General features: G+C 39.8%; 1 protein-coding gene across 3 annotated transcripts in view; it reads left to right on the top strand.

Annotated features, from left to right (window-relative positions):
• The first annotated feature begins 3,714 nt into the window (after positions 1-3,714).
• The window catches only part of Gramd1c (GRAM domain containing 1C), a 69,893-nt gene continuing 50,110 nt past the window's right edge, over positions 3,715-23,497 (top strand). The window contains exons 1-3 of one of the 3 annotated variants that reach the window (XM_090346174.1): positions 3,715-3,832; positions 9,422-9,571; positions 17,886-17,970. In XM_090346174.1, coding sequence (XP_090202300.1) covers positions 3,779-3,832; positions 9,422-9,571; positions 17,886-17,970 — 289 coding nt within the window. In that variant the 5' untranslated portion in view covers positions 3,715-3,778. Of the gene's footprint in view, positions 3,833-4,253; positions 4,290-9,421; positions 9,572-17,885; positions 17,971-23,497 lie in introns of those variants that run through there. The other 2 variants (XM_090346184.1, XM_090346195.1) reach the window with 2 other exon arrangements.

Raw genomic sequence — 23,497 nt, 5'->3', positions numbered from 1 at the left:
TTGAACCTCAATCCTCAGATCTCATCCTGGGTAGCTAGGATTACAGGCGTGATCCACCCTGCCTGGTGAATTCAATTCTTTTTATCTACTGTCTTTTTTCTAAGATCTGAATCACAGACATACACTTTTTCCAGGAGTTCTGTTTCTTTCTAAAGTATACTATCATAAGATCCAAGGTAAGATTACCATTGATGATCGTTGTATTCCATCAAATACAACCATATAAAGCCATTACATATTTTATACCTTATATATGGACTTCCAATCATAGTGAGCACATCCTTATTTTTATCTTTACTAGGTAGAATCAACACTTCCCTGAAATAATAACCACTAAATTGCAATGAACTTACTAGTAAATGTTATAAAATAGTACTCTTGTGACCCCTTAGATTCAATGCATATTTCCAGGAAGAGATGTGACTTAAAAAAAAACATCTTACCATGTTTTGTGATCTCTGAATTTAATCATACTACCAATACTGTTGATAAATAATTGCTTATATCTTTTCTACTTAAAATGGCAGTGTTAAAATGGAGGGGTCCTGGATGTACTTGAGGTGAAGAGACAGGAGAGGAGTGAGCGGATGGCAGGTCAGCTTAGGTCTGTTTATTTAACACCAAAGGCCATAGGGCTACATGAGACAACATAAGGCATCCTATTTCAGAAATTGGCTCAAGATGGATTTAAATAATTCACAGTTTAAAGAAACATGAATCTAGAAGCCTGATGCTCTTAGTGAAGGACCTAATAGTCTCTCAGCTTGTGCTATTCTCTTTTTTTCCCCATTGCTAGCTTGTACTTCGCATGTATCATTTACCAGTTCTGATGTTTGTTCTATCCAGTTGGTACCATTTTGCTGCATCCCAGGAACTTCTTTTTCCCTATTGGTTCCTTCTAATCACGATTTAAATCTTTTCTAGCCGCTTTCATCTTGTAGAGACTATTCAAATCGTAACAAACATCTATTGATCCAAAAATTGTTATGCAATATTTAAATTGAGATTTCAATAAGTTAGACACCTGTGGTTCACTTTTGTCATCCTAGATATTCAAGAGATAAAATGATCACTTCCAGTATGGACAGAAAAGTGTACAAAATCCCATCTCTGATTAGTAAAATATGTCTGATTGGAGGCATGGTTCAAATGGTAGAGCACCAGCTGTGAGTGAACAAAGACAAATGCAAGCACACGACCATAAGTTCAAACACTAGAATCAGCAAATATGATGATTTGTACTTTTGTTAATAGTTTATTTTTTTAACTATCAAGGTATGTATTATGTGTACTGTGAACTATATTACATAGTATTTATGTGAATAATTTTACACAAATAGTTTGTATGCCATGTATCTGTTATTCAGTTTATTAATTAGAACAATTGGCCCTCGTGTGTTCTTCCTCAATTGAATCTACCTTTTCCCCAAAGATAGACATTACTGTGACACTTTTGATAATCAGTGTCTTGTTGGAATTCATATCATTCATGCAGACTTTTCTAAGTATATTCTTTTCTTTTCCTTCCTTCCTTCCTTCCTTTCTCTTTCTTTCTTTCTTTCTTTCTTTCTTTCTTTCTTTCTTTCTTTCTCTCTTTCTTTCTTTCTCTTTCTTTTTCTTTTTGCCAGTCCTGGGCTTGAGCTCAGGTCCTGGGCACTGTCCTTGAACTTTCTCAAGGCTAGAGCTCTACCACTTGAGCCTCAGCACCACTTCCACCTTTTTTCTATGTATGTGGCACCGAGGAATCAAACCCAGGTGTTTGTGCGTGCTAGGCAAGCACTCTACCACTAGGCCAAACTCCTGGTCCTCTAAGTATATTCTTAATTCAAAAATGAATAAGAAAAGTTACATAGCCCTATTCTTCCTGTACAAAAAAGGCTGACATTATCACTGTCATATAAAGGATCTCAGAAGAAAATCAGCTGCTCAAAGTCAGGATCATTATTCAATTGCAATGTGCCTGAGAGTTTAGGAGTGTTTTCCAGGGAGGTCACTGGGTAAAGGCCTGAGGTTGTCCTGGAAAGCATAGGGCTTACTGCAGAAGGAGCACCTGACTGGACCACTGGATGTTTGGGACAAGTATGGTAAGAGTGGATTACTCTATGATATGTACTTCTAAATCTGTGGCTACTTCCAGGTGTAAGTCAAAGCTGGACTCTGGGTGAAGCACAAAGCTGAGAGGGAGAATGGAAAATTCACTAGCTGAGTGAAAAAAAAAAATCTGAGCCTAGCTCATGGGCAAAGTCTATCTTCAGCTAGAATTGTGAGGGGAAAGGACAACAGGAATCTGACAAAAAACAGTGCCTAGCTGTTGGGTCTCTTGAGTCCACTCCAGTCTGAGCTGGTTGCCTTATTTTTGTACTCCATAGCTGTCATTGTGGAACCCGCCTCAGTTTTCTCTTGGGGATTCTCATTTCCATCTCCTGTTTTCTGTATCACTTTCATTTTTATTGTTTTCTGCATACATACTTTCTCATAGTTTGTTTCTAAAGTAAGGATGGGTGGTAAAGAAAAAAAAATCAATGAGATACTGTTGCCTGCCAGTCTGAAGTTGCAGGGATTGGAGGACATAGGATGGAGTTGCACATACACCTCAGATCCAAATTCTCCTGATTTCAGTGAGACTCTTCTCTTCCCGTCCTCAATGAATCCTCTTCATTCATTGCTGTTTTTGTTTGCTTGGTTTTGTTTTTGCTTTTTTTCCCCAGTCCTGGAGTTTATGCTTTCCACGCAAGTGCCTTACCACTTCACCTACACTCCCGTCCTTTCTGCTTCAGTTATTTTTTTCCAATAGGATCTTTACAGTTATCCTGGGATTTCAATACTTCCCAACCCAGTTGGGTTGACAGGCATTTGCTACCTTGCCCAGCTTTGTGTTGGTTGGGATGGGGTCTTATTTTTCCCCCAGACTAGCTTAGAAGCTGCACCCTCCTAGTTTCTATCATCCTACACATGAGCCATTTTATCCGGCACTTCCCAGGCCTGTTGAAGACTCTGTGGTACAAGTCGGCTGAGTTCTCAGTTTTGCAAGGGCTTAGAACTTTCTCTGTCACTTATTTTACAGCTTACAAATGCCCCCTGTTCTCATATCTCTTCTTGGCTTCTCTGTCTCCCTGTCACTCCTATTATGCTTGGGAGAGTTTCAGGAAGGGACAAAATTAGATGTATGAAATAGCAAGATTAAAAAAAATGTGGTCAAAGTTATGGTGTCGTTTTCTAAAGATCTGGATTAAAAAGCAACCATAGTTAACATTTTCAAAGTTTGTAAGAATGAAATGTAAGAAAACTACACTTTAGGAATGTATTTAGAAGAGAAATAAATGGTGACATACTTCCTCTCCCCAGGCTGGTTTATGGGTCTCTGTGCACCCCAAGTTTCTGCTATTCTGTCCCCAACTTCTCAGCTCTTTCCTGGGTATGCTATAGATGCAGATGTTAATAACATCTCCTATATTCTAAATTCCCTGAAAATTCCCTAAGATCTCTCTTCAGTCTGCTCTAACTTCAGTCTGCTTTTCCCCTGAGGATGCCACCCTATGGGAATTTTCTCTTCAGCATCAGCATTATCACTTAAATTTCTCTCAGAATGCCTCTGATTTGCTGTGAATCAGAGGGGAGTGTGTGGCCCCAAACAGAATGCAGTGCAAGTGACAGTGTGTATCATGCAAGGTTAGGTCATAGAAGGCATTGTGGCTTTCTCCGTGGTGGTCTGGGTGGCCCATCCCAAGGAAAGTCATTGCTATACCATAAGGACTCACTCAGCCGTGTGGAAAAGTCCATGGGGGAGGAACCCAGGCCCTCAACCACGAGCCAGCGTCAAGCTGCAGGCCAAGTAAGATACCTTAGCGTGGACTGACCCTCCAGCTTTAGTGAGCCTTTCTGAAGACTGGAGCCCCGAGTCGCTAGCCAGGGCGACCTCGGTATGCATTTCGTGGGAAGCACACGAGTGGAGGTGGGCGGGGAAGTGACACTCAGGACCCCTGGTAGTGCCCAGTGGCAAGGCAACCTGCATCAGGAAGTCAGGCAGGCCGGGTCCTCCCAACACAGCGGCCGCCAGAGGGCGCAAGGAGCACGGACAAGACCCCAGGTGGTCCTGGGACGGAAGCGCGCGCTGGACCTGGACGGGGGAGGGGGGAGGAGAGATGAGGGGGGAGGGGAGAGGAGGGGGGGCGCCCGGGTTGCTCCTCCTGGAGGATGCGGAGGGGCGGGGGCGCTGGCCGGCACGCGCCTGCGCACTTCCGCGGCGGAGTAGGGAACCCGCGATGGAGGGCGCTGTGACAGCCCGCCAGGTAAGCAGCGTGCCTCGCCCTGGTCGGGCTCCGGGGGCCTTCTGCCTTCTCTCGGTCCACGGTGGTTTGCACCCTCGACGACGATGCTGATTCTCCCTCCCTACCCCCTTTCTTTGGGGTTCTTTGGGAGGGGAGGGGTAATTTGGAAAGTTGTTACCAAGGAAACTGTTTCCTGTGCCAGGAACTTCTTCCCTGGACGTGTTGGTGGAGGGCTTCAGGGTCTCCGCCCCGGGTCTCATCGGCTCTGGCTCTCTCCCTGTGATTCTGCCCCCTTCACTGCCAGCTGTGCTTAAGAAAAGGGCTCGGGTCGTTTAACATCTCTGCAGAGCCACTGCCAAATGGTTTTTTGTTTTGTTTCGTTTTTTCAGTTTCATCTACTCATTTGCTTATTGCCTTATTTGACAAAAATGGAAACCTGTGGCTTCTTAAGCTTGGAGGTGAAAGCCTTTGGTGGTAGGGATGCTTGCATTTCCTAACATTGTCTCCGGAGGCTTTGCCCTGACTGTGTGTGTATATAGTTCATGTCCTTGTGGAGAATTGCACTTGGCGCTATAGCTTTTGAGGAGTATTTCAGTGGAATGAATGCACTGTGTGGAGAGCTGCTCAACGTAGATATTCACAGATTCAGTCGTTCACCTGAGTGGTGGTGCTGATGGTGGTGGTGGCAGTGGTGTGTGCAGGATAAGTTGCCAGCAGGGGTGTTCTTGAGACTATTGTGAGCAACACAGACAGGAGCCATGCACTCACTGATCAGAGAGAGCATTACTATCTCTGCATGTAGAATGAAGTGACTTTGCCAACGTCCACACAGCTAATAAGCTAGTGAGTCTGCTGGAGACTTCTGTAGCCAACCCAGCAAGCCCAAATTTGACCCAGATGTAGAATCTGATGACGTTTCACACAAACCGTGAAGGTATGAAATTGTCTATTGCTTACATAATTGAGGTCTCTGTGGAAAGCAGGGAGGGCCTCCCAAGAGAAAAGTTTTGCTGCTATTAGAGATCAGGGTTTTCAGTGAGGTTTCTGTGCCTGGACAGCAGGCATGCTTGATGTGAATCTTCAGTTCACCCAAAGGAAAGAACACCCAGTTTTTTAAAATTCTTTTTTTATTGTCAGGGTAATGTATAGAGGGGTTACAGTTAGTAGGTGCATTACTTCTCGCACATTGATATTCCTTTTCATGTTTTTGTCCCCCTTTACCTCCCCCCACCCCCTAATCATCTTGTTTCCCCCCTTTCCTTCCCTATTTCAAATAAACAACTAAACATATGTGCAATATACCAGGTAATAAAGCCAGATATAGTAACTTCATGAGATTAACCATAAGGGGGAAAAAAGAGAAAAATAACATAGTACATTAAGAACAACAATCACAAAGATAAAGCTCTTGTTTCCATATCCTAGAGTTCTTTTCATTTAGTCTCATTCTGTATGACCATATGTACATAGCTTTTGAGGTACTGTGATCTTCTGCAAGGAGAATCCTGTGTACTAATTATTACAAATGAGGGAAACCATGGAGCCTATGTTCTTTTGGGTCTGGCTTACTTCACCTAATAGGATTTTTTCCCCAAGTTTTTCCATTTCTTTAAGAATGGGGCGATGTCATTCTTTCTGGCGGCAGCATAGAACTCCATTGTGTATAAGTACTACATCTTCTCGATCCATTCATCTATTGAGAGGCATATAGTTGGTTCCATATGTTAGCCATGGTAAATAATGCTGCAGTGAACATCGTTGTGCTAGTTAGTTTAGTATGCCCTTGTTTCTGGACATTTGAACACCCAGTTTTCTTACCCACTTTCACAGAGGAAGAAGGAGTGATGTTTTCACTTAGGAGGCAGAAAAAGGAGTATTACAGCTGATAAGAAGACAAAGAAAGCAAGCAAGCAAGAAAGAACGAAAGAAGAAAGAGGAAGGAAGGAAGGGAGAGAGGGAAGAAAAAGAAAGAAAAAGATCCTCGAGGGTCTGCAGATGGGGTTGATGCTGAGTATACCTTTAACAACTGGACTGGGTATGGGCATGCTGGTCTATACCTGTAACTCCACCTGCTCAGGAAGCAGAAGTAGGAGGATCATGGTTGGAAGCTGCCCCAGGCAAGCTTGAGACCCTCTGAAAATAAACTAAAAGCAAGAGGAACTGAAAGTATAGCTCAATGGTAGAGCCAAACAAGAAAATAAGTTCAAGCCCTTGAACTGTCCCCACTTCCAAAAAACATTGAATTGGTTTCTTTATTATCTAATTCATTCCTGATATTTAACAGATGGCTGGGATATAACATTTTGCATTGACTTGGATTTGAACTTGTGCAAGCCCACCGTGGCTCTATATGAGACCTGTGGCTTAAAACTAGTAAAGAAGGTTGGAGAAGAAGGTTGAAAGAGCCCAAAGTTGCATTTTGAGAAAAACAGAGTGCATCGATCATTATAGGAAATGTCTGGACATCTGCAGGGGATAAGGAGCATCTTGGAAAGGTCTTTTGTATGATGGCTTTAGTATATTTAGATGCATGTATGATCATGATTTATATTGGGTATCTGGGAAACAGAAATGTCTGAGAGTTTTTTACCCTAAAGGATAACTCTGCAGCAGGGACACAAGAGTGTAAAAAAATGTGTACATGGACCCAGTTGTTGGCCAGAGAGAGACCTCTTGAAGTTTAGCCAGTTGTACTGTCTTTTCTAAGGAACATCCTGAGTAAAGGATAAGGAACAACCATTCTGTAGCATCATTCCATATCCATGTCATACGAATGACCAAGCCTGTCCATTAGGCATACTAATCCCACCATGTTCATTTAGTTGCCGCTCTTGTAGGCGAAGGGTCGTAAGAGGAATGGCTTTCTTCCAGCGCCATGGCATCAATTTAGGTGATGAGGACAAGAATGGGTGGCTGTCATGCCAGAAGGCCCTATGAGCTCAGTTAGATCTTCTTGTAAAGAGACCAAATGGGTTAGGAGGGTTATGGGTAGTCAGAGTGGGACAATCATGCCCTTGAGAGGCTATGGAAACAGGCACCGAACACAAAACATCTACTGTAGCAAAATATGTAATGCTTGCTGATTGGATAGGCAATGATTTCCATAGTGTTGGATACAGTGTTGATAGGACTATAGTATCGGCTGTAGTATCAGCTGTAAGGTACCATCCTTCTTTCTTTCCAAGTTTAACTGGCCACAGTGGGCTGATAAAAAGCTTGTAAGGATTTTCACTTTTGTATCTTTGTTGCCTTTTTTTTTTTTAATGCCAGTGCTGGGGCTTGAATTTAGGGCCTAGGGACTGTTCCTTAGCCTTTTGCTCAAGGCTAAGGAGCTATCTCATGAGCCACCTCTCCCACTTCCAATTATTGGCAGATAATTGGAGATCTTATAGGCTTTCCTGCACAGCATTGGCTTTGAACTGTGATTCTCAAGATCACACTCTCTTGAGTGTTTAGTTAGCCTCCCCTTTTAAAAAACATATATTAGCATTGAATTTTACATCATATTTCAAAGACATGTTTAACAAACGAGTATTCAAGAAGGGAATCTCTGTATACAATCACTGGCACTTTTAGTTAGCCTCCTTTTTTTTTTTTTTTTTGAGGCCAGTCCTGGGCTTGAGCTCATAGCCTGAACCATCCTTGGGCTTTCTCAAGGCTAGAGCTCTACCACTTGAGCCTCAGCACCACTTCTGGCTTTTTTCTATGTATGTGGTTCGGAGGAATCGAACCCTGGTCCTCATGAATGCTAGGCAAGCACTCTGCCACTAGGCCAAACTCCCGGTCCCTAGCCTCCCTTTTAAAAAAGCAAATTTATAAACTCCAGAGACTTGATTTTCACTATAGCCACTATAGCTATTTTAGGACCATGAAGAATTTAGGAAAGCAATAATAGTCCTAATGGTTAAGGGGAAGTATGCCTAGCAACTTTAGTTGAGTAACCCCTCTAAGATTATAGGAGTTTAATCTTAACAGGATCTCCAGGTCTCACTGTAGTGCCAGCCGCCCCAGTACTGATTAAAGCCATAAAGATCTCCAGTGGATTCACCTCAGCGAATACCAAAGTGAACTCAGAATCCATGTCATATAGGCACATAAGTTAACCTTTGATTTTTTTGGTTGCTTAACTTATTTTGATAAATACTACATATAACCATTTGATAAGCATAATATTTAAACACTTAAATATTTCTTTTAACTTTTTTTTGGAGGGGGTGGTACTGGGGTTTGACTCATAGCTTGTGTCCTTGCTCAGCTTTTGTTTTGCTGATGACTGGCACTCTACCACCTGAGCCACAACTCCAGTCCTAAATATTGCATTTCTTACCAGGTACAATTGTGGGCCTTTATTTCAGTTTTGTCTTCTCCTGTATTCTTTTCCCCTCAGTTTTTAGTGACTGGATAAACTTTGTGTGAAGACAACCCTCTCTACCCTTTTCATGCTTACATATTCTCCTCCTCCATCCTCCTTCTCCTCCTCCTCCTCCTCCTCCTCCTCCTCCTCCTCCTCCTTTCTTCAGATCGAATTCAGGGCCTTGCATTTGTCAGGCAAGTGCTCTTCCACTGAGCTAAATCCCCACCCCTTCTGAACTCTTCCATGAGTAGCCACTCAATGGTTCTTTATCATGTGTGAAGATGCACAGTCATTGTTCTGAAGAGTCTTTAAATGGAGGCCAGTCTCTGTTTAAGACACTAATTCTAAACCCCATTGTTTTTATGTTTATTTTATTTATTAATTTCTCTATGAGCATGAGGTTTCTACTTTATTAGTATTCCAAACACCCTTGACTTCATGCGTATTTTATGCTAGGTTGTAGTATATGCCTATGTTAAGCTCTACTGGACATAGTCAAATATTGTCTAAAAAGATTGAGTCAACTGATACTTCTATCACATTGTACTTTAAGTGTTTAATTCTTGTCCTAGCAGACTGTGAACTGTAGGCTAAGACCTTAGTTTTAGTCATCTTCGTACCTATTGTCCCTAATAAATTATAGAGGTTGGAAATTATCTGATACATATATAAATAATGAGCTATAGAAGCAAAAGCATTAATTTCCATCTTCTAAAAATTTACATATTTTTTTAAAGTAGTAAGTTTTAAATAGACATGTCTCAATAAGTAATTTAAGTTGTTTGATACTTGTTTCCAGGTAATACATGAAGAAAATTCAAGCCTGGTCACTGAGTTACAAGAGGAGATAGAGGAAAATCTTAGTCCAATTGTGGATGAGACTAATGTAGTGTCAGCTAAAAAACAGGGACCGAGTTCACATAACTGGAGTGGTGACTGGAGCTTTTGGGTAATATATTTTTTGTATCTTCATTTTAATCTTGAATATAAATATGCTTTAATTCTAAAACAATTTGTGCACTGTTTAATAATACTTTCTGCATAGCTTCTTGATTTTAAATATTTTGGTTTTAGTCTGGCTACCCAGACATTTCCAATTATGCCTTCCTTTGACCACTAGAAGGCACTCTTGTCCGGTTTGCTGGAGTGGAATTGTCTGCTTCACTTTCCTTTTGAGAACTCTACACCACAGAATCGGATTCCACTTTTATTGTTGTTTAACTATCCTTGCCATAAACTAATGTTACATAAACTGTACTTCTAAATATTACTGAGAAACTAGCAAACTTGCATACTTTCCTTTTAAGGAATTGTTCTTGTACTTACAAGGAAATTGAATGATGTTTGACCTGTGGTGTATAACAATGATTTGGGTTTTAAAGGGTTTTAAAGTTAGGAGTTTCAGGTTCTCTTTGAAGTAGAACCCAGCTATGCTTCAGGTTCCCACACACTGCAATGGAACTGCTGCTTGTCAGTTAGGTGCGTTGTGATCTTAGAGTACAAAGAGGGTATTTCTGTACCGCATGATTAAAGAACATTGTAAACCTATCAATTCCTAAGAGAATTACAAGCCATTTGAAGAGATATCTATTATACTTCATCCTATTTATGTAAGATCACAAGGCATATATCATCACAATATTAGTTCATTAGCAAGTTGATCTCTTGAGAATTATCTATCCTTGATAGTAGATTTTCACATAATTTATAGGGGACTAATATAGAAAGCTTATAAATATTATTATAAGTACCATCATTTTCTTCATAATTAGCAACTCAATGAGAATGTTGTTGAATCTTAATATGGCTAACTTGTTCTGACTTATTAAAAACTTACATTTTTTGATACATAACTGAAGCAAAATATTTAATTGCTAAGAAATATGCCCCCCAAATAACAGCACTCCCTTAGCACCAATCACATCTAAATTGACTATACTACTTTTTTTTTTTCCAGTTCTGGGCTTTAGCTCAGAGCCTGAGCACTGTCCTTGGACTTTCTCAAGGTTAGAGCTCTACCACTTGAGCCTCAACACCACTTCCAGCTTTTTTTTTTTTTCTATGCATGTGGTACCAAGGAATCGAACCCGAGTCTTCGGACATGCTAGGCAAGCACTCTACCACTAGGCCAAACTCCTGGCCCTGACTGTACTACTTTTGGTCACATTTAGAAAAGGTTTTTGTGACTTACTGCAGTGATTTGATTCTTCTTCATTATGATTGTATAGCATTTCTTAGATGATGTTACACATGAGGGAAGCTTTATCAGCTCCAAGATCACAAAAGGGAAAGAGGAAAATCAAAGGAATAAGAGAATTTAGAAACAGACAAAGGCAAAAAGGCATGCATAGCTATGTGCTAGTCAAAGTGTAGCTCATGGGCCCAGTGGATTTGTCGTCTCCCACTCCCTGATCAGACAGGCAGGCCTGCAGGGCTGGACACTTGCTTTCTCACAAGACCCCCCAATGGTTGGCAGGTGCAATAAAGTTTGCGTAGCACTGGTTTTAGGATGTCAGGGTCTTCATTGGCTCAGTTTAGGTACTTAAGCTGCGCATGTGCGCACATGGGTATGCATACACTTAAATACCAGCTATTTAATAATCATAGCAAACTAATCTCAAGAATTCTATGGAACAGGGGCCTCCAGACTGCATCAGGTCTCCTGGGGTGGGGGGTAGGCTCCTGGGAGGGGCAGGCTCCTGGAGGGTGGGCTGGTCCCCTTGCAGGCAGGGAGGAGAACTGCTGTGGTTACCCAAGCTGTGACACAACTCTAATAAGCTTTCTATTAAAAGGATTAAAACTTTAAAATCTGAGTACTTAGCAAAAGAGCTAAGCTTCAGAGACCTGGATGACTCAGTACTGCTGGATAAAGTAAACGCAGGATCCAGATGATCAGATGCTTTCTAGTAGTGAATTTAGAGGGCAGCTCTCTCTCTCTCTCTCTCTCTCTCTCTCTCTCTCTCTCTCTCTCTCTCTCTCTCTCTCTCTCTCTCCCTCCCTCCCTCCCTCTCTCTCCCTCCTTCCCTCCCTCCCTCTCTCTCTCTCTCCCTCCTTCCCTCCCTCCCTCCCTCCCTCCCTCCCTCCCTCTCTCTCTCTCTCTCTCCCTCTCTCTCTCTCTCTACATGTGTGTATACACATATATACATATGTATTGATTATATATAAATATGTATTTGACTGTCTATCTCTCTGACTGAATTAGAGATTGAAAACAAAACCAACATGTGAAATAGTGTCTGCTCCGCCCTGGTGATTTTACATTATAGTTGTAGTGAGCCAACAACCCTGTCTGACCTCAGTTACGTCACCTGTAAAATTAGAGATAGGGGCATAGCCTGAAACACTGGTGTGTCTTAAGTCAGTCACAATCTCTTGATGTTAATGAGTGACTTTCCAACAGCAAGACTTTAAAAGGGTATGATTAAGTCTTCCTAGTTATTGGTAGTGAGATAAACAGGTTTTCTATTTCAACCTTATCTAAGCATGGGAATGTACTCTATTTTATTGGGGGTTTTTAGAAATTAAAATAGGTAATCCTAAATTATGGGAAAATGTGTTTTAGTATTAATGTTTAAACCTGCATGAAATGATATAAATTATATGAAACCAATAAATTAAATTAAGAAAAAGTTAATGGCAAATAAATATGTATGCCTTTGTCCTTTAACTAGTCTAAAAATAAGAAAATGAAAATAAATCAAAACAAAAAGTCATTATTTTTTTCTTCTCAACTAAAATAATGATCTATTCCTGGTGGATGAAGGAAGGTCCCAGGGGACAGACAGACAGCTCTGTAGCAGGTGCATTTGTTTAATGTTCCTTGTGTTAGTGATGGAGAGCTCATGCTCTTGGGGGTTATAAAAAGGCCTCAGAGATTTTCTGTTGTGTATGTTTAGAAGATGACATACTTAACTGTTTTCTAATAGAAGTGATAGAGCTTTATATGAAGGACGTTATAATACGTATCTTTGAGCTTTGATATTTCACTAAGTTTCTCTCTAAAAGTACTTGTCATTTGTGTACTTATTTCCTGAGTAGCTGATTTAGCCCATAACTCGTGTTTGGAAAGTGATAAAAATTATAGTTTTCTAAATTGTGTGGCTAACCTTATATTTGCTGAAGAGTCTATTTGTTTTTCTTTGTATAATTGTGTCTTGAACATCTTGGCAACTATAGTCAGAATAAAGAAGGTGTAATCTTAGATCTTTAATTGAGGGAGGGAAGTAGAAAACAAAATGGAAGGAGAAAATGTTAACAGGTTATCATTCAAATTAGGCATTTATTTTTGCTCTAAAATATCTTAAGAAAATAAAGTGTAGATGTTGAAACATTGTTGGCATACTAATAATGAGTATGTGTAGGCTTTAATAGAAAATATTGACACTTTAACTTGTGTATAGATCATAACCAAGTTTTTTTTAAATATTTGTGTAGACAGAAGTTGGATTCTGTACTTATTGATCGCAGTGACACATTACTCACAAGTAAATTGCTTTTATTTGTGAGGGTTAAACTTACCCTCAGTCTGACTTATAGGGGCATTGTACAGTTACTTAATGTTCAACTGTAACTTTTTCTTTATTAGAAGAAGCCCAAGGGGATTAATTAGTGTGTTTGTACCACACCGTGGCAACTTTAGAGAAAGGTTTCTTAGAACGTTTTTCTTACCAGAGCTCATCTTGGATTTATTCAAGTTTATAAAGACCATGTCAGCTTTTTACTCTGATAATGGATGAAAAGAATGGACTCCATTTTCCAGTTTTATAATGGATTACGAAGACATATTTTATTCTACCTGAAACATTTTCGGTATAACATTTTTAGATTTATTCATGAAGGAATAGGAACAAATACCTCTGACAATATGAAGAGGGGCTTGTTTGACTTGATAGCCTTTAAAGAGTCTCTAGAAATGCTGGACACAGTGTTACAATCGTGTTCCATAGTGCTCACAGTAGGAAGGGAGAGATGTAAGAGCTGAGGAAAAAAAAAAAAAAGAACAAGCTGATGACTAGAGTTGAAGACCTTAAGGGAAAAAAATCCTCATGTATCAGAGGATTGAAGACATCTGCAGATTTAAATTTGTCCGCTTAGTGGAGGTGGGAGTGTTCCCCTTGAGAGTAATACAAACTTATAGTCCCTTTCCTTCCTTCTTCCCTCCCTCTCTCCCCTCCTTCCTCCTTTCCTTCCCTTCTCCTCCTCCCTCCCTCCCTCCCTCCTCCTTTCCTCTTCCTCCTCCTTCTCCTCCTCCTCCTCCTCCTCCTCCTCCTCCTCCTCCTCCTCCTCGTCCTCCTCCTCCTCTTCCTCCTCCACCTCCTCCTCCTCCTCCTCTGCCTCCTTCTTTTCTTTGCTGTTAGTGGTCCTGGAACTTCACTTCAGGACCTGGGTTCTGTCCCTGAGTTCTTTTAGCTCAAACATTGAGCCTTGGCACCACTTCTGGCTTTTTTTTTTTTTTTTTTAGTTTCGTGGAAATGAGAGTCTCATAGACTTTCCTGCCTTGGCTTGTTTTGAACTGCAGTCTTCAGATCTCATCCTCCAAAGTAGCTAAGATTACAGGCATGAGCACCTGAATTTTCTAATGAATTTTGCCAGAATGAATTTAATACTCTATATATGAGCAGAATATTCTATAAGCAGCATATTAGACCCTCTGGAGTTAGACATAGTAGTACATGCCTTAAATCCCAGAACTCAGGAGGCTGAGGCATGAGAATGATAAGTCCCAGGCTAGAATCCTTGGCTACATAGCATCATGCTGTCTATAAATAAGTAAATAATCAAACATACAAACCACAAAAAAAACCCCAAAACAAAAAAACATGCTCTAAAACTTCAGATAAAACTACCAAGTAAAGGGCCAGGAGTTTGGCCTAGTGATAGAGTGCTTGCCTAGCATGCATGAAGACCCGGGTTCAATTCCTCGGTACCACATACATAGAAAAAAGCCAGAAGTGGTGCTGTGGCTCAAGTAGTAGAGCTCTAGCCTTGAGAAAGCCCAAGGACAGTGCTCAGGCCCTGAACTCAAGCCCAGGACTGGCAAAAAACAACAAAAAACAACAAAAAAATAACTACCAAGTAATGATATAAAAGTCAGATTCTAGTAAAGACTGAAAAGTATTCTAACAGGACAATTAGAAACACAACCAAATATAAGTTCTAGAAATGACATATATAGTAACTGAAGTAATAATAATTAAAATGTGTAGTGGACATGGAAAATGGTAGCTAAAGAAAGAATGGTAAAATGAAAGATAGATGTTAGGAGATGACTCACTGTATCACAGAGAGAAAAAGTAGAATGTTTGGAAGAGAACAGTTTAAGACACAGTGGAACAGAAAGTCTACCACAAATCTAAGAGGAGTTTTAGAAGATGATCATAGAGAATGCGTATGTGACAATATTCAAAGAGGCTATGCATGGACTTTTATTTTGGTGGGTCATGGAGCTTTAACTCAGCCTGGGCACTATCCCTGAGCTCTTCAGCTCTAGGCTACCTCCCCATCCTTTGAGCCAAGCTCCACTTCCTATTTTCTAGAGGTTAACTGGAGATAAGAATCTCAGGTCCTTTTGGGTCTGGGCTGGGCTGGCTTTAAACCTTGATCCTCAGATCTCAGCCTCCTGAATAGCTAGAATCGATTACAGGTGTGAGTCACTGCGTCTGCCTTGCATGGACATTTTTTTTTTTTTACTGTTGTCAAACGACTTGGAAATCAGAAAAGTCAGTGAATGCCCAGAAGACCTTAAACATTTTCACCCAGAAATTTATACATTTTTATTCAGAAATTTCTACATGAATGTCTATAACAGGTTTATTTATAATAAAAGGTAGAATAACTCAAATATTAACCAACTGGTGAATAGGTAGCCAAAATGTTGATGCATTAATTCAGTGGACTATTGATAATCTGGATTGAGGTAATGATTCATGTTACAGTATGGATAAACCTTGAATATATAGTTCTAACTGAACTATGAATTATTAACAGACACAAAGGGTCATAGGAGGAAACTGTTCATTTTTGCCGGGGGGGGGGGTTGGTCATGGGGCTTGAACTCTGGGCCTGGGCACTGTCCCTGAGCTCTTCAGCTCAAGGCTACTGCTCTACCCCTTGAGCCACAACGCCACTTGCAGTTTTCTGGTAGTTAATTGGAGATAAGAATCTCTTGGACTTTTGTGCCTGGGCTGGCTTTGAACCTTGATCCCCAGATCTCAGCCTCCTGAGTAGTTGGGATTGTAGGTGTGAGCCACTGACATCAGGCTGAGACTGTTCCTTTTTTAAAATGAATTTTCAAAATAATCAACCTATTGAGACAGAAAAATTAGTGATTGATTAGGCCTGGGTCAAGGGGGAGATAGAAACAACTGCTTATGGGCCTGGGGTTTCTTTTTGACATGAAAAATGTTTTCTGAATGTACATAGTATTAATGGCTACATACCCTTGCAAGAATACCCACACCACTCAATTGTACATTGTTAAAGGGTAAATTTCATGGTATGTGAATTTTATCTCAGATTTTTTTTTTGCCAGTCCTAGGCTTTATCTCAGGGCCTGAGCATTGTCCTTGGGCTTTCCTCAAGGCTAACACTCTACCACTTGAGACACATCCCCATTTCCAGTTTTTCTATGTATGTGGTACTGAGGAATCGAACCCAGGTCTTCTAGGCAAGCACTCTACCACTACGCCAAAATCCCAGCTCCAAATTTTATCTCAGATTTTAAAAGAATATTGCCGTATTGGCATGGAACTCTTTTTTTCTTTCTTTTTTATTGTAATTAATAGAAGGGTTACAGTTATATTTGCCAGATAGAAGATGCATTGCTTCACACATGTTGATACCCCTTCTTATATTTTTGTCCCCATTTCCCTCCCTCTCTCCCTCCCCTCATCTTGTCTTCCCCCTTCCCTTTCCTATTTCAAATAAACAAATAATCATATATACAATATACCAGGTAACAAAGTAATGTACTGTAACAATATGAGAATAACCAGGGGCCAGCAAAAGAGATGAGAAATAACATAGTACATTAAGAACAGCAATCACACCTTATGTGGCTCTTGTTTCCATGTCCTGGAGGTCCTTTCATTTAGCCTCATCCTATATGGCTTTATGTATCTAGGTTTTGAGCTATTGTAATCCTCTGCTAGGAGGAGTCCAGGGTTTGTACTAATTATTACAACTGAGGGAAACCATTGAGCCTATGTTCCTTTGGGTCTGGCTTGCTTCACTTAATGTGATTTTTTCCAAGTCTTTCCATTTTCTTACAAATGGGGTGATATCGTTCTTTCGGATGGCAGCATAGAATTCCATTGTGTATAAATACCACATCTTCGTGATCTATGGCATGGAACTCTTGAATGAACATTTTCTTCTGCATCAAAGGGTATTCTTTTGGAGCAAAAGGCTGTCAAAACAGATTATCTGCTCAGTGATGTATAAGTATATTCCATGTAAAATATTCTGTGAGAAATATGTTCAAACTTCAGGCCATTTTCAAGTTTGCGGAAGTATCCCTATTTTCCTAGGATCTCTTATGTATCTAGCTAAACACATGTGGCTAGCTTGGACTGCCTCTGGCCTCGGCTAGACTTGTCTGAAGACTGTGAGGGTAATACAGAGCAGAGCCCCGTACTTCAGATCTCTCTAGGTTGTCTTGCTGATCTGCCAGGTCTGCATACTCCCATTGAGACTTTATCCTCAGAGTTATTTGGATAGCTTCGGAATTTCCCCTTTTATCTCTGGGCATACAGTTTTGGTTACTCCGCCAAAGCAGCCCTGCCCCTCTGTCAACATCATAGCTGCTGGTTTCATGGTTTGCCTCACCTGCATGGAACTGTCACCTCATGGAGCTGGACTTTATGGTAATAGAGGAAAGGTTACAGGATCAGGCCAAAGGAAGAGGGCCACAGGTGTCAGCCAGCCATCCATAGCCCCGAGCAGTACATTTTTATAAACACATACTTCTCAGCTTATTGTATGTCTTTGGCCAATGTACAGCACTTGGAAATTATTGTTTTTAGCAAGATTTTTTTTCCAGCTACATAATTACTTTTGCAGACAAGACTGCCAAACTTGCTATTTGTCAGAAGTAGTTTTCCTGTGGGTTTTTAAAAAATGTTTCTTGAAATGTTTATGTGGTTTTTTTCATATAAGGACACACAAAATATGGCATAGAAAACATATTATTTAAATCCATTTTGAAATACATTTTGTAAGACATGGCAATGTAATTAAACAAATCAATCTTTCTGTGGTTTCAGATTTCAAGTTCTACCTATAAAGACAGGAATGAAGAATATAAAAAGCAGTTCACACATCTACCTGATACAGAGAAGCTCATAGCAGGTAAAAACATACAATTTACAAAAAAGAAAATCTCTATCAAAATAGAAAGGCAAACTGACAGCGGGGAAATAGTCTTCAGGATCATCACTGTCTTACCATTTACAATGACAGTGCAAAATTAAGTTGCAATTTGGGGAATAGGGATTACTGATTTATAAAACTATTAAGTACTAAGAAAAAAGAGAACTAAGAAAAAATGATTTGTCAAACTTTTCCCCAGTACTTGCATTAGTTAGTTTTGGTGGGAAAATTTAAACTTGACATTTAATATATATTAACATTCCCCAGAAAACTTTCCTCTTTTCAAATGTGCTTATAGAGCAATTTTCTAGAATAATTTTTCAAGCTGTTGTTCACATAATTTTTCTGAAGAAGGCTTGCAGAGGAAACGTTTAGTTTTCTTGTAAAGATGCTTTTTTATATAAACATAGAGTCAGGAAAATTAAATATATTACTAGATTTGAATGTTGGTAGGTGTTTCATTTAAAATACTTTCTTATAGGCATTTCTCAGATTTTGGAATTGTTGGAAAATGTTTAATTTTATGTAACTGAAATTGTAGATAAACAGGTTAACAAATGCCTTATCAACAAATTAAAATATTGCTTGAAACATTGTTTGTTTAAATAATATCTTCTCAACATAAAATTTTCAAATAAAAATAGGGATATATAGTGAATAAGTGCTCTTCCCACAAAGATCATTTTTGTAGATAGCTGTAATATACATGCAAATTCAAATTCATGCAAACTTCAATACGAACACACAGTGATTATCTTAGAAATCTTGTATAGAATTCTTTTTATTAGCACTATTTGTGGCTCCCAACTATTCTTTTAATTGCTTTTTATATTCAATTGGATAATTGTATTAATATTGAACTGGCTTTTTCTTTATAAATTTTATTTGATTGTCCAGGGATTACAGATATATTCATAAAGTAATGAGTATATTATTTCTTGAACATTGTTACTCCTCCTGTTTTTCTCCCACTTTCTCTCCCCACCCCCTCCCAGGTTATTAAGTTCATTTCCAACATATTATGTTGTGAATATTGCTATTACATTGGTTCACCCCTTGTCCTCTGTCAAAACTTTTCAAAATGTTTGTTGGTCTAGATGTATTAATCACATAGTTATACACACACTCACACACACACGAAGACATTATGCATACTATAGATATAGAAGATCCTAATTTGCAAAAAATCTTTTTATGTTGTTGTTGATAGTTGGGCTGAACTCAGAGCCTCATACTTGTTCAGCTAGTGCTCTACCACTTGAGCCATACCTTTCTCCCTGCTTTTTGCTAGTTGTTTTGAAGATGATGTCTAATGAACTTTTCTGCTGAACTTGGCCTCGAACTGAGATCCTCCAGATCTTAGCTTCCTGGGTAGCTAAGAGTACAGGCATGAGCCATTGGCACTTGGCAATTTTATTAAACTTTGAAGGAACAGATGGTCCCAAATTATGCAATAGGAAAAAAAGGGGGTAAAAAATGTTCCTAATTTGTTTTTGGAGTTATTTTTAACTTTGAAATGAATTGGATCTGATGGCAGGGAAGAGAGGAGAAGAATGTGTACCAAAATATGAATTATGTACTTTTGTGGTTGTCCTTTTGTATTATGAATGAAGGACTAGCATAATTGAACCATAAGAGTGAGTTGCCTCTGCAAACATATACCCTTGTTAACCCAAGAGAACTTTCCTCTGTTTGTGTGGAGAAGTAGAAGGGAGGAATGCTGATTGATAATCCCCACTTCCGTGCCAAGAGAAGGAAGCAGACTGGCATTGCCACTCTATGTTAGTCAGATTTCTGTCCTGATAAAATAGCTCAGGTGATCAGCTCATAAGGAGGAAAGATTTATTTTGACTCATAGTTTCAGAGCTTGCAATCAGTTGGCTCCATTGCTTTGGACCTGTGACAGGGAAGTGTGTCAGGGTTGGGAGCACGGGGTGCTGAAGAGGCTAGAGGTCACAGGGCGCAGGGAGAGGAAAGGGAGGAGAAGGGGGGAGAAGGGAGGAGAAAAGAGAGGGAGAGGAAACAAAAAGAAGATGCCAGCTGGGTGAGGTGGCTCACACCTGTAATCCTAGCTACTCAGTAGGCTGAAATCTAAGGATCAAGGTTCAAAGCCAGCCTAGGCACAAAAGGACCTGAGACTCTTATCTCCAATTAACCTCTAGAAAATGGGAAGTAGACCTTGGCCCAAGGGTAGGGTTGTAGCCTTGAGCTGAAGAGCTCAGGGACAGTGCCCAGGCCGAGTTCAAACCCCATGACCCACAGAAAAGAAGAAGGAGAAGGAGAAGGAGAAGGAGAAGGGGAAGAGGAAGAGGAAGAAGAGGAAGAGGGAGAACAGGAGGAGGAGGAAAGGAAGGAAGGAAGGAAGGAAGGAAGGAAGGAAGGAAGGAAGGAAGGAAGGAAGGAAGGAAGGAAGGAAGGAGAAGGGAAGAGGAGAAAGGAGGGGAGGAGAAAGGGACTTTACTAATCTAACTTTTAAAGGTTTTATCACCTTACCCCCTCTTAATACTGCCACAGAATAGGCCAAACTTTTTTTTTTTTTTGCCAGTCCTGGCTTGAGCTCAGGGCCTGAGCACTGTCCTTGGACTTTCTCAAGGCTAGAGCTCTACTACCTGAGCCTCAGCACCACTTCCGGCTTTTTTCTATGTATGTGGTACCGAGGAATCAAACCCGGGTCTTCATGCATGCTAGGCAAGCACTTTAACCACTAGGCCAAACTCCCGGCCCCAGGACAAACTTTTTAATATGTAGTCTTGGGGACACTGAAGATTTGGGCTATAGCGCCCCCAGCCTTATTTCCTCAAAGGAGTCTTCCATTCTGAGACACACCAACACTAGACCATCCTAAGTGTGCAGTTGGAGGAAGAATGGCATCGTTTCTTTCTTCTGTATCTGTTCTGAACTGCAAATTTCTTTGCACTCCAGTTTCATCATTAGCATCCAATTTCTAAAACTTGTCAAGACTTTCAGCCTGCTAACAAACCCATTCTTTTACCCCACCCATCAGCGCTGTTACAAATTTCATCTCTTGTATATCTTCTCTGTCACACCAAAAGAATTTTGAAGGAGAGGGAAATAAACACATGTCTAGTATCCCTTCCAACTTGGACCATAAGTTGTATATACTGTTTTTTTTCCAACTAAAATAATTTACATAATGTTAAATTTGTTTATCCCTTTTAAGGCATTCAGCTTGAAAGACCATATTATTTTTTTTTAGAAATGTCATTGCTCAAAATGTTTTTCCTCCACTTCTCACATTCTGTGAGTGTACAAGGTAGAGAATATTTTGAGAAATAGGATGAAATATGAAATCTATAACTAATTCAGAACATCTTTCTACAATGTAGAAGAGAAGAAAGGAATCCGTTTGGTCATTGATTAAATATTTAAACCAGACTGTAAAGTGGGTATGGTGTCATATGTGTCTAATCCAGCACTCAGGGTACGGAGGCAGGAAGACTGTGAATTTGAGACCAGCCAGAAATACCTAGTGAGAACTTGTCTCACAACAAGCAAACACACACACACACCTGGCGATCTCTAAGAGACTCCAAAGATAGAAAGAAACCTCTCCTCCTACTATACCAGCAAGTAGATAGAACGCTCTACTAGGAGGTTCTAAAGTGATGATAAAACCGGGTACCCTGTGGCTCAGACTTGTAATCCTAGCTACATAGGAGGCTGAGATCTAAGGATTGAGGCAAGAAAGTCTGTGAGACTTTTATTTCTAGCTACGTAACAAAAAGCTGGAAGTAGAGCTATGGCTTAAGTGGTAGAGTGCTAGCTTTGAGCAAACAAGTTCAGTAACAATGTCCAGGTCCTGAGTTCAAGCCTCAGGATTGGTATATGCCTCCTCTCCCACCCCCTTCCCAAAAAGAAAATAACCAGACCTCAACTAAGAGGACTGACATCATCATATGTCACATTTATTCCAAATTTACCTAGTGATTAGGGAATCCTTTGGAGATGGCTCGTTGGCCTAATCCAAAGGGAAAAAGAATGCTTTCTTCATGAGAAGAGATTGTTTCACAACTTGAAGAAGATCTCACTGGAATTAGTTCCTATCTTCTCAAGGAAAGTTGGAGGTAGAGTTCTATCTCTTAGATATATACATTCCAAGGAGATGGCTGCCACTTCCTCCAGGAAACATTCCTGGTTATAAAATTCCAAGAAGCCTGTTCAGCTTTTAAAAGATTCATTTACATCTATGAAGGAGCAGGATTTATAGTCTATCTAAAGAAAAGGCTCTAAGGAAAATCAGGTAAAAGCCTATTTTTCCTTTTCTGCACCAGGAAAATTAGATTTTACTTTTTTCTGTAAATATTTGTCCTTACAGATAAAAAACAAGATGGATAGATGGATAGATGGATAGATAGATAGATGGATCCTTTTATAACTAGTTGGAAAGCAGTCCTAAAAATGACCTTCCAAAAGTCTTTTTATTCAAAATGTAATATTAGCATTATTAGGTTCTCCAAGAATATATATTTCCTAACATTGGTGTTTTCTAAAAACAGATATTTCCTAATGTCACTTTCTTTGTGGACTTTGTATGTCTAAGTTCTTTGGTTAGACAATAGCCCACCTTGTCTATTTGTGTATATCCTTACTACTAGGTGTAGAAGCTTATTGCTGAGCTGTTGTGTTTCCTCCTCTATTCCTGTAGCACTTTCTCCACACTTTGTTTTGTTACAATTCCTGAAGCAAGTCTTCAGAAGTTGGAGCCATTCCGTTGTACCAAAACTGATCATATAATAGGAGATAGTAAGTTGGTGTGAATGCATGCATCAAAATGGCAGAAGATGCTCGGTTCATTAATTTCATGATAACTTCCCAGATACCAATTATCCAGTTACAAAATAATATATAAGTAATTTTAACAGATTGCTGTTATTCTGTAAAAGAGTCTGATTGTCAGTGTGACTCAAAGCCGGTAGAGTGTTGTCTCCTGAAATAATTATCATGATGGTGATGCATGCTCTTCTACTAAGAAAAGTAGGAGAAAAATAAGAAGTAAAATCTCTTTGCTTTTTTTTTACTCTTTTTTTTACTGTAATTAATAAAAGGGTTACATGATATTTGCCAGATAGAAGGTGCATTAATTCACATACATTGATACCCTTTCACATGTCTTGGTACCCATTACCCTCCCCCCCACCCCTCTCCCTGTCTTGGTTTTCCCCCCTTCCCTATCAAATTTCAAATAACCAAATACAAATAAATTCAATATATCAGATAACAAAGTGAGATACTGTAACAATATGAGATACCCAAGGGACAGCAAAGGAGATGAGAGATAACATAGTACATTAAGGACAACAATCATTCATTATATGGCTTTTGTTTCAATATCCTGGAGGTCCTTTCAATTAGTTTCATACTATATGGCCTTATGTATCAAGGTTTTGCTCTATTGCAGATCTCTGCTAGTAGAGCCCAAGGTTTCTACTGATTATGACAAATGAGGGAGACCATTACATTTTTTCTGAACTAAAGTGATCATGCT

This window comes from Megascapheus bottae, chromosome 1 (assembly GCF_031878675.1).
Source record: "Megascapheus bottae isolate mThoBot1 chromosome 1, mThoBot2.hap1, whole genome shotgun sequence".
Classification (NCBI taxonomy): Eukaryota; Metazoa; Chordata; class Mammalia; order Rodentia; family Geomyidae; genus Megascapheus; species Megascapheus bottae.
This window is presented reverse-complemented; position numbering and strand designations above follow the sequence as displayed.